The 17,912-nt window shown below is 35.5% G+C and overlaps 1 protein-coding gene across 1 annotated transcript; it reads left to right on the forward strand.

The window, feature by feature from the left end:
• Positions 1 to 304: 304 nt before the first annotated feature.
• On the forward strand, positions 305 to 2,646 carry LOC111888226 (pentatricopeptide repeat-containing protein At2g36730). The gene has a single exon (XM_023884358.3). It carries the CDS (start codon positions 1,184 to 1,186, stop codon positions 2,615 to 2,617), a length of 1,434 nt encoding a protein of 477 aa, XP_023740126.1. The 5' UTR covers positions 305 to 1,183; the 3' UTR covers positions 2,618 to 2,646.
• Positions 2,647 to 17,912: the final 15,266 nt, after the last annotated feature.

The raw sequence follows: 17,912 nt of genomic DNA on the forward strand, positions 1-17,912 counted from the left end.
ACCAACACGTGTAGAGAGAATACACTTATTTCCATAAAAGACCTGTATACCAAAAACAATCACAAACTGCAATATAAGCTATAATCAAGGGACCATTTATGCCAACCTGTTAGAAACTTTAGGTGGATAGTTTTAATATATATATATATATATATATATATATATATATATATATATATATATATATATATATATATATATATATATATATATATATATATATATATATATATATATATATATATATATATATATATATATATATATATATATATATATATATAGTCTTTGGCTATTGGAAAAGTTTGAGGGGCACATGCACACCACAACCCTCAAATGAAACTTCTCTCTGACTTCCAAGAGTTGACTTTATTGTTTTAAATGTTTGCAAATTTGAGCCATTTTATATCTTCATTTAATTTCTGCGAGAAACTTGAGTTGACTTTCTCTTTGATTTATAGAATTGAAGAACAAGAAGATGATGAATGACAAGATGAAAGCTTTGATGATTGGAGTTGTAGGTGCAGGAATCACACTTTCTGCTTATTCACAAACATACATGACTCCAACTCAGTGTATCGGCACCGGCCTTGTTATACTAATTGTAGGACTTTTTGTCGGGGAAGGTATCCTTCCGGTCTAATTTACCCTTTTTTGTCGTTCACTAGAAAGACTGTTTTTGATTCTTCATAGAAATCGTTGTATCTGTGGAGGATCCAAGAAAAAAGGGACATGTGTCCCGATATCCGGATCTAGAACAGTTGTATTTTATCTTTTTGTATTTCTTTAGTTTGTAACCTTCATTTTGAATCAAGACCCCTAAAAGTATATGTCATGGAATCAAATTATTATTTTTCTTTTTCTAGTTGTATGATAACCGATGATAAATTTTAATTGTGTTTGGTCGTAGGGTAATTTTCATTTTGGCTATAAACTTTAGCATAATAAAAATACAAACAATTGGAATTGTTCATTTGTTTTGAGTTTTAAGATGCATACGAATTTTTAGTTTTAGAATTGATGAATGACACAATTTCCGATGGGAATGAGATTATACCCCGTATAATCACAAAAGAAGATATGTGAATCCGAAGGAAATCTACCTGCAACTCGAAACTGATACACATAACAGACGACATGAAACACCAATGATTGCTTTCCATCGTAAAATCTTGTACTTTCTATGAAAGATCTCTTGCGGATTCATGCCCAAATCCTAACATCTGGATTGCATTCCCACAGACATGTGATTCGTGAAATCACCCGATTTTGCACTTCAAACCACTTTAGCAGCTCAAGTTATGCAAGGCTTGCGATTCAACACTCCAAAAATTCTAAGCCTTCGTCATCGAACAATGTCATCAGGGTTTGCACCACCAGGAAAGGAAACAATGGGGATTTGTATAGAGAAAAAGAAACCATGTTGAACTTCAAACAGATGCATTCTTCACGTATTAGACCCTTTGAGCTTACATACGCTTCTGTATTTAAAGCTTGTGCCTCGTTGTTGGCCTTTGAAGAAGGCCGGCAGATCCAAGTCGACTGCCTGAAACGTGGTTTGGATTTCGATGTCTATGTGCGGAACACCATGATTCATTTCTATTCGTCTTGCAAGAAGATCATTAACGCACGACAACTGTTCGATGAAATGTCGTACAGAAGTGTTGTTTCTTGGAACACTATCATTTCTGCTTTCTTTCATGTCTCGTGGTTCTATGAATCAATACTGTATTATACAAAGATGAGAAACATTGGAATCGAGCCAGATGGAACTACAATGGTGGTGATGCTCTCTGTTTGTGCTGAGCTGGGGAACTTGACAATGGGGAAATGCGTTCATACTCAAACAATTGCAAAAGGATTAGAACTTAATTGTCAATTAGGAACATCACTCGTTAACATGTATGCCAAATGTGGGGCTTTGAATTATGCACATTTAGTGTTCGACAAAATGCACCATCGAAATGTGTGGACATGGAGTGCAATGATTCAAGGATTAGCCCAACATGGATTCGCTACACATGCTCTAACACTTTTCAAGAAAATGGAACTCACTAAAATCCAACCTAACCATGTGACATTTCTTGGAGTTCTTTCTGCTTGTAGCCATGGTGGATTAGTGAAAGATGGGTATCGATTCTTTAAAGAAATGAAGGGCGTTTATGGAATTAACCCTCGGATGACACACTATGGTGCAATGGTGGATGTTTTAGGAAGATCTGGTTGCCTCAAAGAAGCATATGATTTCATTTTGAAAATGCCAATTAAGCCTGATGCAACTGTGTGGAGAACTTTGTTGAGTGCATGCAATATTCATGGTGGAAATGACTTTGATGGAGTTGGTGAAAAGGTTGAAAAAAGATTACTTGAATTGGAGCCAAAGTGGAGTGGCAATTTGGTAATTATTGCAAATAGATATGCGAATGTATGCAAATGGGAGGAGGTAGAAAAAGTGAGGAAGAGTATGAAGGTTAAAAAGATGGTTGGAGAGAGTTGTATTGAAGTAAAAGGTTCCACCTTTAGATTCTTATCGGGATATGTTTCTAAAGCTTCTTGTGTAAATATTTACTTGTTATTATATGGTTTGAATTTGAACATGAAGATTAATGATCCATAATTTGCTCCATTAGTGCCTTTTTGATTCAACGAGCTTAATAGATTTAGGACTTAATATGGACAGTTAGGCCTTGTTTGATACACATCTTTCCAGGTCTAAACAGATCTTTCTGGCTGAATGGATCGGAAAGACTGTTTGATTTGCACAAAAAATGGGTCTTTCCCGGTAAGATATGTCTTTCCCAGAAAGCCCCAAAAGCAAATCTTTCTGGCTGAATGGGCTGGAAAGACAATTATGCACCAAACTCTGCCTCTTTCTTTCTTTATTGCATTACTATTTTTTTTTAAATAATTTTTTTTAAATTTATTTTTTATTGAATTATTATTTTTTTCATCATTCAGCATAGTCAATCAAGTCAATCAGATGTATAATCAAACATCATTGTTTCTTTAACAGTCATAAAACTTTCCCGGACATCACTTTACCAAACAAAAACTATCAAACGAGACCTTATATGCGACTGTTTCTTTTTTACTTAACCGGGACATAATGACTTGGTTCAAGCCCAAAAACTTTTTAGAAACTAATGTGAATTGACGTTTTTATTTGTTCACAATGTTTATAATTGATGAATATCAGCAAATTGTTTTGATGGAATATAAGGATAAAATGATCATGTACTATATTCATAAATCATATATTGGGTGGGGCCCATTCAGCATCTACATTGTCTTTTATATCAATGTTATTCACGTTTTTTATTGAATCTCATATCCACGTTTGCATATTTTCAAAGACTTCATGTAGAACAGGACAAAAGGTTCCCTCTTGTGTCCTTTCTCTGTAAACCTAATTACATTAAAGAGTAAGTTACATATTGATCCATGAGTATAGTTCATTTTATAATTTTTGCCTTAAAAAGTTTCATCTTGAAGTTTTGGTTATTATTTGAGGTTTTGTAACAATTTTGGTATTTTTTTTCTAAGAACATGACTATTTTCTAAAAAAACTGCAAAAATCAACAAAAAAAATAATCATTTTACATGGATTAGGGATCAAAAGTAGTACAAAAACCTCAAATGAGGACCAAAACCGCAACACAAACCTTTATAGGATTGAAATGTCAAAATTACCAAACATGGAGACCCAAAATATAATTAACTCTAAATTATTTTTTTGATCGACATGGAACACTATCATGCACCTTCTCCAGTTAGGTAGAAAATGGAAACCGCCTTTTCACAAAATGTGTTTTTGCTACAATGCAAAAAGTCAATTCTTCACATGTGGTCTGCCCAATTTGTATGTTGTCCTATACTTTTTTATGAGGAAGATCGTATGGAAGGTGTGATGCATTAAATGTTTTCGACCTGATGTCATTCTTACCCACATTCCATATCGACACCATCTTACATCTATGCCATTTTTACTATAAAATTGTGGTTTCTTTGCCACACTATATATATATATATATATATATATATATATATATATATATATATATATATATATATATATATATATATATATATATATATATATATATATATATATAACAATTCAATTTTAATAAAAAACATAAATTTTATTACTTAAAAATAAAAACACATAACATTTCATTACTTAAAAAACACATAACATGACATTAAAGAACTCATAAACACTTCGAAAATAAAAATAACTAGAATTTTTAAACCTACAAACGAAAAAAAAAACACACAACAAGCGATTACAAAAACTAATTAACATAACGTTTTTTAACGTCCGCTTTGTTGCCAAAGCAATTTCAAGCTCATCTCCAGTCATGTGACTTGTGTCATGCGTTAGTAGTTTCACGTCACTACCCCTTTATTTCCTACACTCTCTTTCGGAAACAATTTGTTAAAATTTGTCTATTGTTTCTTTTATACCCATCACATTGTTCCCCATCTCTTTCAAGTCATATGAATCTAACGCTTTGCCTTTGTCTTTGCGTTTTGCTTTGTCATTTCCTATTGGTAGGGAAGGTGGTGAACATCCGATGTAGTGTGATCGGACTCAAATGTTCTTGAGCGTTTTGAACCACTACCAATATGCTTGTCATATATTTTGCTATTTTTCCATTTTTGGTTATCTTTCACGACATTTCAAAACTCAATAAACTTGAAAGCCTTCATGTTTTCATGATGGTACATTTTTAGAGCTTTCTTCAAAATCACTTCATCACTTTCTCCACTTTTCTATTGACGTTTCATGTTATACAAATCATTAAACAACATTACTACCATGTTTGTCTTCCCCCACTTTGAATAGACTTGGTCTTCTGAACAATACTCTGCTAGCCTCATTCATTTATGAAACCTTTTTGTATCTCACCTAAAAAATGGTCATGTTTTTGGTCTTTTCCAATCTTCGCATCTTCGAAAACATAGATCCATGCTCGTGCCAATGGTAACACTTCTTCGGGTTCCCATGCTTTTGTAATCGCCTTTTTTTTTTTTTTTGCTTTTTTGGTGGGTTAGGTTTCTCGAACGATTTCGAGTTCAGAATTAGATTGGGTGCTTGAGTTTCTTGAACGGATTCAGATTGAGACAAAAAATCAAATGGATTAAAGTCAGCGTCAGGTACGATTTGTATTTGTGGTTGTGTGTATTGTTTTGGGTATTGTTGTGGATAATACGGTAGCATACCAACATAGTGATAAATGAGAGATGAATAAATCCGTTGATCATAAGAAGGTCTTATGGCGTTTCTAGTAGGTGATTTTAGTTGTTTGTATTGTTGGAAGAAGACATCTTAAGATTTTTGAGAGAAACATATAGAATTATAGAAAATTTTGATTTAGGTGTTGGTAATTTAAGGGTTGGGAGGTTTTATTTATATATAAAAGGGAAAAAAACAGAATTTAAAATCTTGACCGTTTAAACATTAGACAAGAGAAAAGAAGAGAGAGATGGCGCGGCCAATTCTAGCCGTATGCGGCCAAATCGCAATGGAGACCGCAAGGTGGGGGTGGTGTTTCCACTGTCCACCATGGTAAACCACAGTCCTTACCGTGCGTCCATGTCAACACCGTCGAGTCTAAAGCTAAAGTTGGTGTGATATTTGAATCACATAGCTTGTTTCTTCGATATTTCAAGATATAATAATGATAAGCTTTTCACAAACAAAACCCGACATAGATTCTCCTGAGAAAGCTATACCTTTTAGTTCACAAACACTTCTAAAAATTGAAGCGAAGTCCTAAAACTGCATGTCACAAAAATCTGGTATTAACAAAAATATTGCTAGAAATAGATTACCAGATTTACACAAGGACAAGTTATTACAAAGTGTCGTAACAATTATATTTTTAGTTTAGGACAAGTTATTACAAAGTGTCGTAACAATTACATTTTTAGTTCCATTTGTGGTGAAAATGAATTATAGCCTAAAGTTCTACTAATGTGGGTCTAACTCAATAATGCATACTTTTTAGGTTCAATGGGAGAATTGTTACGGATTAAATTATAAGAAAAATTTGCATCTTTTGATGGATGTATTATCAAACCATTAACATATTTTGAGCTTAAGAAGCTCCCCATATTTGATAACGACAAAACAATAGGATAATAACATATTGTGGGAATAAAAAGTTGATAATGACAAAATGATAAGATAATAACAAATAAAGAACAAACATCATTTTCTCATTTTCCAATTTTTGAAAGTTTTCTTAACTTTTTTGTATTTTCTATCTCATTTAAATGAAAGTGAACGTCTATAATGAAGAGTTCTTTGAGAGAGTCAATGAGACGACAAAACTGGTTACTATTCAACGGATAAAAGTCTATCATTATAATATGATACCTTGACATTCAATAAATTTAAAATTAAGTGGTTGTTGGACTCTTCAACAAGAAAATGAAAGGTTTTTAATATTTAAATACATGTTTAAATATGTTTCATTGAATTTTATAGAGTTCAATGTATTCTAGGAAAAAGTAATACAGTTCTATGAATTATAAAATGATCATGTATCAATCCATTAAATTTTATAAAGTTCAATACATTGTGATGAACCTAAATTACAACAACAAATTATTTAAAAAAGCTCCCCTATGTTCTGTTTCACGAAAGTTTTTATATATTTTAAAAACACTTCAACAAGTGACATGTCCTCAATAAAAATGTCCTCTACAATGTCGACACTATGTCACAAGTAAAAGTTTACCCTTGAAACTACACTCTCTTGTAATCATAACACAATTTAAAATTTCATTTTCACTATGTTAATTAAAAAAATAAATTATCATCAACGCCTATTACGAATTTGCGATACTTTGTTAAGCAAACATGCCATAATACAACCTATATTTGATTTTACGTAATTGATTAAAACATACAACTACAATGTTTTAATTTAATTTAAAGGTGGTATACTACAGGGTAGGTAGAGATTGAGTACAAACATAACATAGACCACAAAATGTTTATAATTGATGAATATAGGAAATTGTTTTGTTGGAATATAAGGTAAAATGGTGTATATTAACATTTGATATTCATAAATCATATATTGGGTGGGCCCATTCAACATCTACCCAGTCTTTTTATATCAATGCTATTCATGTTTTTTTCTTGAATCTCATATCCACGTTTTCATATTTTTAATGACTTCATGTAGAATAGGAAAAAAGCTTTCCTTTTTTGTCCTTTGTGTGTAAACTGACTATACCTAATTACACTAAAGAGTAAGTTACACATTGATCCATGAGTATCGTTGATTTTACAATTTTGGCCTCAAAAAGTTTCCTCTTGAAGTTTCGGTTATTATTTGAGGTTTTGTAACGATTTTGGTATTTTTTACAACAAGGTGACTATTTTCTAAAAACAAACTGCAAAAATCAGCGCAAAAAGTAGTCATTTTATGTGGATTAGGCACCAAAAATATTACAAAAACCTCAAATGTGGACCAAAACCGCAACACAAACCTTTATAGGATTGAAACGTCAAAATTACCAAACATGGAGACCCAAAATATAATTTACTCTACATTATATTTTTGATCGACATGGAACACTATCATGCACCTTCTCCAGTTAGGTAGAAAATGGAAACCGCCTTTTCACAAAATGTGTTTTTGCTACAATGCAAAAAGTCAATTCTTCACATGTGGTCTGCCCAATTTGTATGTCGTCCACTTTTTAATGAGGAAGATAGTATGGAAGATATGATGCATTAAATGTTTTCGACCGTACACTAGCTAGCTTTGGTCTCAAACTGATCACCATAATGTGATATCATTCTTACTACATTCCACATCGATACCATCTTACATCCATGCCATTTTATTATAAAAGTATGGTTTCTTTGCCACACTAAATGTGGATACAATGACAAACATATATATATATATATATATATATATATATATATATATATATATATATATATATATATATATATATATATATATATATATATATATAATATTTATAATTTTATTTTAAAATATATATATATATATATATATATATATATATATATAATATTTATAATTTTATTTTAAAATAAAATAAAATAATAAAATGCAAAATAAAAGGAAAAATCAAAAAAAAAAAATTACTGTTTTTTTGAAAAATATGTGAAATATTCTAATAGAATATTACAATGTACATTTCTAATGTGATTTTTAGAATGTTTAGAATATTCTACTAGATTTGCTAGATATGTAGAATATTCTAAATATTCTACTAAAATATGTAAAAACGTATTTTTTTTTGTATTTATTATTTTTTTATTTTTTTGGTATTTATTTATTTATTTTTTATTTTTTTTGGAAAATATATATTCCGAAAATAATATTGGAAAAAAAAATTCGAAAATTTTCAGTTATTTTGCATTTTAAAAATGTTTTTGTTTTATCTACTAAATGAGTGACTAAGATTGCGTCTCACGATCTCGCAAAATTAGGCCGTCTTACATGAACCTAACCCTATATATATATATATATATATATATATATATATATATATATATATATATATATATATATATATATATATATATATATATATATATATATATATATATATATATATATATATATATATATATATAACAATTCAGTTTTAATGATAAACATAAATTTCATTATTTAAAAAGAAACATAACAGTTCATTAGTTAAAAATACATAACATGAGAGTAAAAAAACTCTTAAACACTTTGAAAATAAAAATAACTAGATTTTTTAAACCTACAAACGTAAAAAAAAAATACACAACAAGCGATTAAAAAACTAATTAACATAATGTTTTTTAACGTCGACTTTCATTGCCAAAGCAATTTCAAGCTCATCCCTAGCCATGTGACTTGTGTCAAGCGTTAGTAGTTTCATGTCACTACCCCTTTGTTTCCTACACTCTTTTTCGAAAACAATTTGCAAAAAATTGTCCATTTTTTCTATAACATCCGTCACTTGAGGTAATAATTATTTAATATATTTGTAATTAAATGTTGGGCTATGAAATAGATAAGTGGATTATTGAGTTGGGCTTTAGCAAGTGGGCCGTCATGATTGGGCTACCCCGAAGACGTACGCTAGGCGTACACGGAGCGTAGTGCAACATTGGATGCCGAGGGGGGGGGGGGAGTTGCGTACACACAGCGTACCAAGGTGTATGTGCAACGTACAAAAACAGACTCAAAACCTTAACTTTTAGGGTTTAAGCCATATAAATACAACATTATGACTTAAACCCTAGCCTCCTTACCAACGTCTCACCCTCAGAAACCCTAGATAGCCTTTCATTCCTCATCCTTGTGTGTTTTTTGCCTTGTGAAGTTCATTGTGGTGTTTAGAAGCTTGAAAGGAGAAAGAAGAAGTTGAAAAAGAAGAACTTGAGTAGCTTGAGCTTAAGGATCCGAGATAACATCACCATTTGGCACTCATTTGAGGTAAAAAGATTTCAACTTGCCTCATGAATGCTTAGATCTATGTTAATGGAGTTTTGGACCTTTTTAGGTCCCAAGAATGGATTTTTATGGTTCAACTTTGTATTTAAGCTTACGGTTGCCACCCTTAGTGTTATATGAGTCCCAATAACAGTAAAGTTTCGATCTTTAAGGTCCTTTTGTGACCATGCATAATTTCTAGTCACTTCCATGGAAGTTAGTTGCTATATTCCGAGTTTGGGTCCATTTGGTGGGTTGTAACACCCTGTTCGGAAAAGCATTCATTTATGGATCCAAAAGTCAAGGCTAGGGGTGTTTTGGTCATTTATGGATTTTGAGTTTTATTCGAGAAGGTTTCGGGCCAGGGTGTGTTGTTAGAAGCGTAGGGCTTCTCGCCACCTTTCCGTAGATATAAAGTTCATCGAAAACGGATCTAGAATGAAGGAGTTATGACACTTCGAAGATATCGACATTTATGGCCCCTTAATGGAAAAGTTAACAAGGTAATCCCTAGCATGCACAAAGTGCACGCTTGTGTTTAGTTGGGTACGCCCAACATATCGGGGCAATTGATCGCAGGTGTTGAAGGTGTACGCCCAGCGTACGCTAAAAGCCTTTAAACCCTATTTTTGGGAGTGCCACTATATAAAGAGCATAATGGCTTCAACCCTAGCCCCCATATCAGCCTCCCCAACTTCAGAAGAAACCCTAGAATGCCCCAACCTTCATTTTGTGAGATCTTGACCTTGGGAAGCTCATTTTGGTGGTTTAAAACTTGGAAGAGAAAAGTGGAAGATTGGCAAGGAGGAACCTTGGAGGCCAGAGCTTATAGATCTGAGATAGCATCATCTTCTGGAACTCTTTGAAGGTATAAAGCTCACAAATTTTCTTAAGGGTGCTTCGATATAGTATGGTTTAGTTTTTGGTCCAAAGGTGAAATCTTTATGGCTTAAATCCGATTTCCAGACCAAGGGTTGCCTCCCTTGGTGCTAAATGACTCCCTAGAATAGAAAGTTGATATCTTGAGGGTCTAAATGAGTTCATGCATGATTTAAGACCTTTTACCATCGAAATAGATTATGGTTTTTGGAGTTGGAGCTTATGTGAGTCATTGAAGTCATAAAGTAAGCAACTTTATGGTTTAAGACATGAAATAAGACTTGGATCTGAGTTTGTAGCCTCTGAATCGGAGCATTAAGCACATAATGGAAAGATGACATAACTGGATACTACGCTGAACGTATGTGCAGGTACGCCCAACCTACGCGTTGTCAAGCCTGTACGGTAAGCGTACATTGGAGTACGCCCCGCGTAGCGCTGCCAGTTGGGTTTCGAGCATTTGGGCCTCGGTGTGGGCTGTGCTTTGGGCTATAGATCTTTGGGCCTTAGTGGGCCATCAGGAGTCAGTGATTATGGTCCAAGTATATGTTTTGGGCTTAGGGTAAGGCCTAATAAAGGAGGTTGGGCCCAATGTAGCAAATTGGGCCATTAATGGGCCAATAGTGGGCTTAGAAGCCTACCTAGTGTTGGACCTTTTTATATTATGTTTTGGGCCCTAGTTGTGGACCATTATGGGGTAGGGGTAAAATGTTCATTTTACCCTGAGAGTGACTATGATATTGGGCTAAGTGATATTGTGATCTTGGTAGCTCGGGGAGCCGAAGAAGCAGCAATCGGGGAAGTTCCAGTTAGCAGCAGAGGGCTATCAGCAAATTTCAGCAGTGTTGGTGAGTTTTCCCTTTGTGTGGATGGGTATACGGCCACAATGCCGGCCCATGTAGTTATGAGTAGGAAGACCCAGGGGTTAGCCCTAGGCACTGTATGTTAGTATGATAATCAGGACCAAGGTCCAATGTTTGCGGGCGGGTGCCCAAGGAACGGTTTACATGATAGTTTATACTTGTTGTCTGTGTGATACATGTATGTGCCTGGTAGGGAGGTAAGTGTGGGCGAGGTCCTGTACCTCACCAATAGTAGAGTGTGGACGGTGTTCCATATCTCATTAGCAACAAAGCAGGGGCGAGGCCCAAGGTAGGAAGGGATTGAGTGTGGGCTGGGCCCGTATCTCATTATCAGTAGGAGCGTGGACGGGGTTCAATGACTCATCAGTAGCAGGACATGGGTGGGGCCCAAGATAGGTGAGGCCTTAGAACAAGAATCCAGTAGTATATGTTCAGTTTATGTGTTATAATATGATTGTATGATTAGTATATGTTAGCAGGTGGGGCCCAGAGACATGCAGGGCCTAAGAGAAACATATTTGTACACTGAGCGGTGCTTGAAGCCGGGCGGGGCCTGGAGCAGGCGGGGCTTGTTGTAGCGGGCGTGGCTCAATGCTTACAGTATGTGATTATGTATGGTATGTGGTAGATTGGGGAACTCACTAAGCTTCGTGCTTATAGTTTTCAGTTTTGGTTTCAGGTACTTCTGGTAGCGGAGGGAAGAGCTCAGGGTGATCGCATGACACACACCATTGTTTAGTTAGCCTAGGATGTTTTACTCTGATAATAAGAATATGTTTTGAATTAACACTCCGATTTTATGTTATGATTTATGTTATGGATCGGCGAATGTGGTTTAAGTAACGTTTTTAAAAATGATATTTTTAGTCATGATTTTTGGGTTGTTTCAAGTGGACCCAGATCTATGTTTGGAGCTTAAGGTCTTAAGGGATTAATCCCTTTTGAAGTTTATGGCTTAATAGGGTAGTACGTTGGGCGTACAAGACGGTACGCGCATCTTACAAGCCATGCAGCATGAACGCTTAGCATACAAAGGAGTACGCTCTGCGTACTCACTGATTTTGGGCTTCATGTCATTTGGGCCTCGAGTTGGGCCAATCTTTGGACCACTTAGCTTTCGGGCCTTAGTGGGCCATTAGGAGTCAGTTATTGGGCTAAGGACATGTTGGTCTTAGGGGAAGGCCCATTTGAGGAGTTGGGCCCAATTTAGAAAATCGGGCCATTAGTGGGCTTGGAAAGATTAGATCGAACTGGGCCTATGATATGGTCCAAATTAGACCAGGGGGTAAAATGGTCGTTTTACCCTAAGAAGGATTATGGGATTTTGACTAAGTGTTGTTGTGATAATGATAGTCAGGGAGTCGTTGGAGCAACCATTAGAGATTCCTTACCGTGAGATTCCGCATTGAACTTTGCGATGTGAGTTTCCTCCTGTATGAACGAGTCAAAGGCACCACTGCCGGCCCGTGAATGTATGCCAGTATGTTCTGGGCTTAGGTCCAATGTCGGGCAAGGCCCGATGTAGGTTTATATGTTTCCGAACTTCGATTCTATGCCAGGGAAAGCCCGAGGAATGTTTGTTTGCTTGATGTCTTCGCGATTCTTGCATGTGCTTTTTTTATATGTTTCCGGACTTCGGTCCGATGCCGGGGAAAGCCCGAGGAATGTTTATAAGTTTTTGGATTTTGGTCCGATGTCGGGCGGGGCCCGAGGAATGTTTATAGAAACTCGGCTAGTTAGAGGAAAACTTGACGAGTTAGGTCGCGATTTTCACGATTCTTTGATTCATGGGAACTCGACGAGTTGAGTCAACTCGGAGCGTTGACTTTGACTTGAATTTGAATTTGAATTAACTAGAGTTGACCCTTAAGGGTTATGAGTATGTTATGGTATCTATGGGGTTGTTTTGGTACAGGGAGTGAGTAGAGCTGATTCCGGGCAGAGAAATTTCAGCTATCATCCGACAGTGAGGTGATTTTCCTCTTGTATAAACGGGTCGAAGGAACCAATGCCGACCCGTATATGTGTGCTAGTATGTTCCAGACCAATTTCTGATGTCAGGCAAGGCCCGATGTAGGTTTATATGTTTCCCGATTCTGATCCGATGTCGGGCGGTGCCTGAGGAATATTTGTATGCTTAATGTCTTCGTGATTCTTGCATGTGTTTATTTTATAAGCTTTCTGTAACACCCACATTTCAGGGCTAAGCATTATTAGATGATGTAATAGTCTAGGTAAACTATTGTAACTCTTTTTGAAGTAACAAAGATGAAATAGTTCAGTATTATGTGAATTATGTGAATTTATGTGTTTTATACTTAATTATAAAGGTATAATTAATAAGGAATAAAAATAAACGTCAAAATTAAAGTGCGAGATCGGCTGGATATCTTTACCTAATGTTGTAGTGGTCGAAACAAGGATTCCGGGGATATATAGAACGCGGCAATCTGAGTTATAACGAAGAATTTATGACTCGTCGAAATTTTGCGAGGGAACTGGCACGACACCAGGAGACGTAAAAAGTGAACTTATGATAGAGCGACTTTTAGCCTTAGCTATCTAAACGAAAGTTGTAGAGTACGGTCTCACCTATGTGTGGATATAAAGAACATCAAAAACGGAGCTCATATGAAAGAGTTATGAATTTTAGAAGTCGAGTGTCCAAATTGCAAAGCTGGATGCGAGGCTACGCCCAACATACCTTCGGACGCTCAGTGTTCGCACTACGCCCCACGCACGAAGGGGGTACGCCCCGCATATTTACTTTTTCCTCGGTCCACAACAAGCCATGTCGCCCCACCCGAAGTGAGACAAATGCCCCTATGCGCAGCATACCACCGAGGGTACGCCTAACGTTCCGAGGAGGCTCGTGCCTATAAAAGGGTTGCGAGGGTTGCCGAAATTTTTGCTCAATTCCTAAAATCTTTCTCTCTCTATCTTCTCTCTAACTCACCCTAACCCCCTCCTAAGCCTAGTTAAACCTCCTAGCACTAGAAGAAGGCCTCGGAGAGCCCGAAGGCTTCGAGAAAAAGAGTTTTTCGGTCTGAAACTCTGCCCGCACAGAGCCCGTCTTTCAAGCAAACTTCCCAGTTTCGACAAAGAAGATTATTTTAAGAAGCGAAGTGCTGTCCGGATCACTCCTTATCAAGTAAGTGTATGGTCACTTTCATCTTACACATAGATATGAAGTATTTTATATAAATTATGTGCTATGTGTATATATATGTTATCTGTTTACCTGAGATGTTTGCTGGATGAAAGATCTATACTTCTTTCTTTCTGATTTGAAAATTTTTCCTTTCAGATCTACACCTTTTCATCTCAGATCTAAACTTTTTTTTTTTCAGATCTAAAATGTATACTTTGAAAGTTATGTTGGATGAAAGATATGAACTTCTTTCCTTTAGATTTGAACTTTTTCTTCAGATCTGGACCGTATAAATATTTTATGCTTTGAAAGTTATGTTGGATGAAGGATGTAAGCATTGTTTTTCAGATCTGGACTATATATCTATTTTATAGTTCAAAAGTTATGCTGGATAAAAGATATAGGCTTTATTTTACATATCTGGACCATGTATGTATTTTATATCTACAAATATGTTGGGTAGAACATGGGTAGATAAAATAGTTGGTGTGTGGTGAAATAAAATGATGAGAGGCCTCAATGTTGACTTGTTCCAGTCATCTAGCGGAGTATGGATGACGACCACATACTTTTCTAGGAAGTCCAGTGGAACGCTAGCAAGCTCGCAACCTGTAGGTGTTTGTGAACGAACTGTTCACCGGTGTACCCCATCCTCCCATGGTTGCCTTACGGTCACTTATGGCTAAGGAATCCCCTTAGCAGTAGTGTCTATCCCAATGAAATTCCTTAGGATATGTCCCTTATGATATATGCTTTAAGGACGTAAGGTGAGGATAACGAGAACGGGTAATCGGGTTTAATGATGGTTGAAAATAATAATAAACTTATTTATTGTGGGTTGAAAACCCTATATGCTCACCAGGCTCCCCAACCTGACCCACTCAATTTCTTGTATTACAGGTAGTGGCAAAAGCATAGTTGGATGATTTGACGAGAGATTACGGATTTGAGGCCAGATAGTGTTTCGTGGCCTAAGATGTTTATTTCTTTTTAGTTTATGCTTATGGTCCGTATCGATGATTGACATCCCGAGTTTTTGGTAATGTAATGGAAATACATTTCTTTAAGAAATGCTTTGATAAAATCTATATCATATTTTGTTTTGGGAACAAATTCCGCAATACTTTTCTTAAGAAGTTACTCTGATTTTTATTAAAAAGCATAAACGAAATCGGTCTTTTCTGGCCGGAAAAATGGGGATGTCACACTTTTCGGATATTGGTCCGATGCCGGGAAATGCCCGAGGAATCTTAGTATGTTTCTGGATTTCGGTCCGATGTCGGGCGGGGCCCGAGGAATGTTTACATGTTTATGTTATGTGATTATTTATGTGTATTTGTGGATATGTTTATATGTATACCAAAATTTGCTCGATACCGGGCGTGGCCCAATGAAGCGGACAAGGCCCATGATATGTTATTATGTGATTATGTGTATGGTATGTGGTAGTTTGGGGTGACTCACTAAGCTTCGTGCTTACAGTTTTCAGTTTTGGTTTTAGGTACTTCCGGTAGCAAATGGAAGAGCTCAGAATGACTGTAGTGGACACAACATTATGTTAGCCTGGGATGTTTTTACTCTGATATATTGATATGAGTTTTGATATGATATTTGAGATACTATGATTTACACTTTGATGAGAAGATTTTGATAACTATGATTTTATTTAATAACTTACATTGAAATTTTTGGTCATGATTTTTGGGATGTTACAATAAATGTAATCATTACACGCCTTACATTAACTTATTATACTACTGACCTATACTCCTCAAATCTCTCTTGGATTGTACCTTCGTACCGCTACCCGTGATACAAAGAAACTAAGTGGGTCAGGCTTGAGGGCCTCATGAGCACATATGGTTTTCAACCTATATTATTATTATTATTATTATTATTATTATTATTATTATTATTATTATTATTATTATTATTATTATTATTATATTGTTTGAAGTATACTTTAACACACCAAAAATATTTAATCCTAATTAACTATTCTCGTTATTGTCACTCTTTGATCCTGAAATGATAATCTCAAGGGACTTATCCTAAAGGATCTCTGTAACAATGAGTAGACGACACTGCTTCGTGGATTACTTAGCAATGCATGTCTATAAGGAAATCATGAGGTGGATAGAGTACTCGAATGAACACACAATCCATAATCCTGGATTGTCACAACTGGAAATTTTGTGCCATGTAATCTATACCTTCAAGTTAATGTGAATCAAAAACTTCAATCAAATACATCATACAAGTACTACAAATAGTCATCAAACAATTGGAGACCCTAAAAGTCCTTGTTAAGTCCATTTTGGGTTAGGACTCCCCTATTGGATCCAAATGGACCAATAAGCTTCCAATTAGACTATCATGGGCTTAGAACCCTAATTGGGCTCTAATTGGACCCACACTTATTTATTTCAATATCTTGGGTCATATTGGGCCTAGAATGAAATAAATCACAAGCTTTGGTCCATAATTTAACCTAACCTAGCTTATTAAAGCATAAAAATCACAATTTTATTTTATAAGGCTAATAAGCACCCAAACTACCTCTAATGTTGGACTTAGGGGCAAAAAGCCCAAAAATCCTTTCTTCTCTCCCTATTCTCGGCCCAAGCCCAAGGAAAAGGGGAGAGTTGACCTTGGGTTGCCACCTCACTTTTATATGTTGGGTTTCCATGCACATAACTCATGTTTCCAAGCAAGCATCATATCAAGGTCATTTCTTCTTCTCTCCTCTCTCACTCTCGGCCATACTCACACACACAAACTCACAAAAATCTCTCAACTCTCTCAAGAACTCTCCTTCCTCCCCTCCCCAAATATCTCGAAAATTAGGGACTTTCAAGAGGATCTTGCAAGTTAATCATCATCTAAGGTAAGATTATACTTGGATCTATGGTTTAGATTCTTTTGTTATCAAAAATCCTTTCCTAATCTAAGCAAAAATCGTGATCTTGCACCCTAGAACTATCTCAAACTCGAGATCTACCAAGGAAGGGAGCTAAGGCCAAAAACACTTCATTTTCCTTCCATTTTCTTTGCAAAACCGAGCCCCCACACCCAAGGTGAGCTTCATACCCCCTATTTTCTGTTTTTATGAGTTTTGTGGGGGGGGGGGGAATACAAGTGAAAGTGTAGATCTATATGTGTTTTGTATGCCTTGTATGATTTCCATGCTTATATGTATACATTTGTGTGTTATAATGTTGGATCTAGCCATAAAACCCCTCAAAACCGAGATATATCTTGTGTTAAATGATTTTAGCGTCAAATATATTTCTACATACAAAGTATTTCAAGAAAAATGGCTAAGTGGTTTAGTAACAATTTTCTTTGGGTTAAAAACACAAATTTTGGGCCAAAAATGTGAAAAATACAAAATTAAGGGTCCAAAATGGCATACCACGAATTCTGCTGGATGAAGTGTGCCAAAACAGTTTCCATAAATCAATTTCTGGAAATATACTCATTTAGGGGATTAAAAACATAAATTCCAAGCTTAATGGGCTAAAAATGACATTTTTGGCCCAATGA

The sequence above is a fragment of the Lactuca sativa genome, chromosome 4, assembly GCF_002870075.4.
Source record: "Lactuca sativa cultivar Salinas chromosome 4, Lsat_Salinas_v11, whole genome shotgun sequence".
In the NCBI taxonomy this organism is placed as follows: domain Eukaryota; kingdom Viridiplantae; phylum Streptophyta; class Magnoliopsida; order Asterales; family Asteraceae; genus Lactuca; species Lactuca sativa.

Excerpts from the sequence above, each read along its gene's own strand:
- LOC111888226 (XM_023884358.3), top strand. The coding sequence starts at position 1,184 with ATGAAAGATCTCTTGCGGATTCATGCCCAAATCCTAACATCTGGATTG.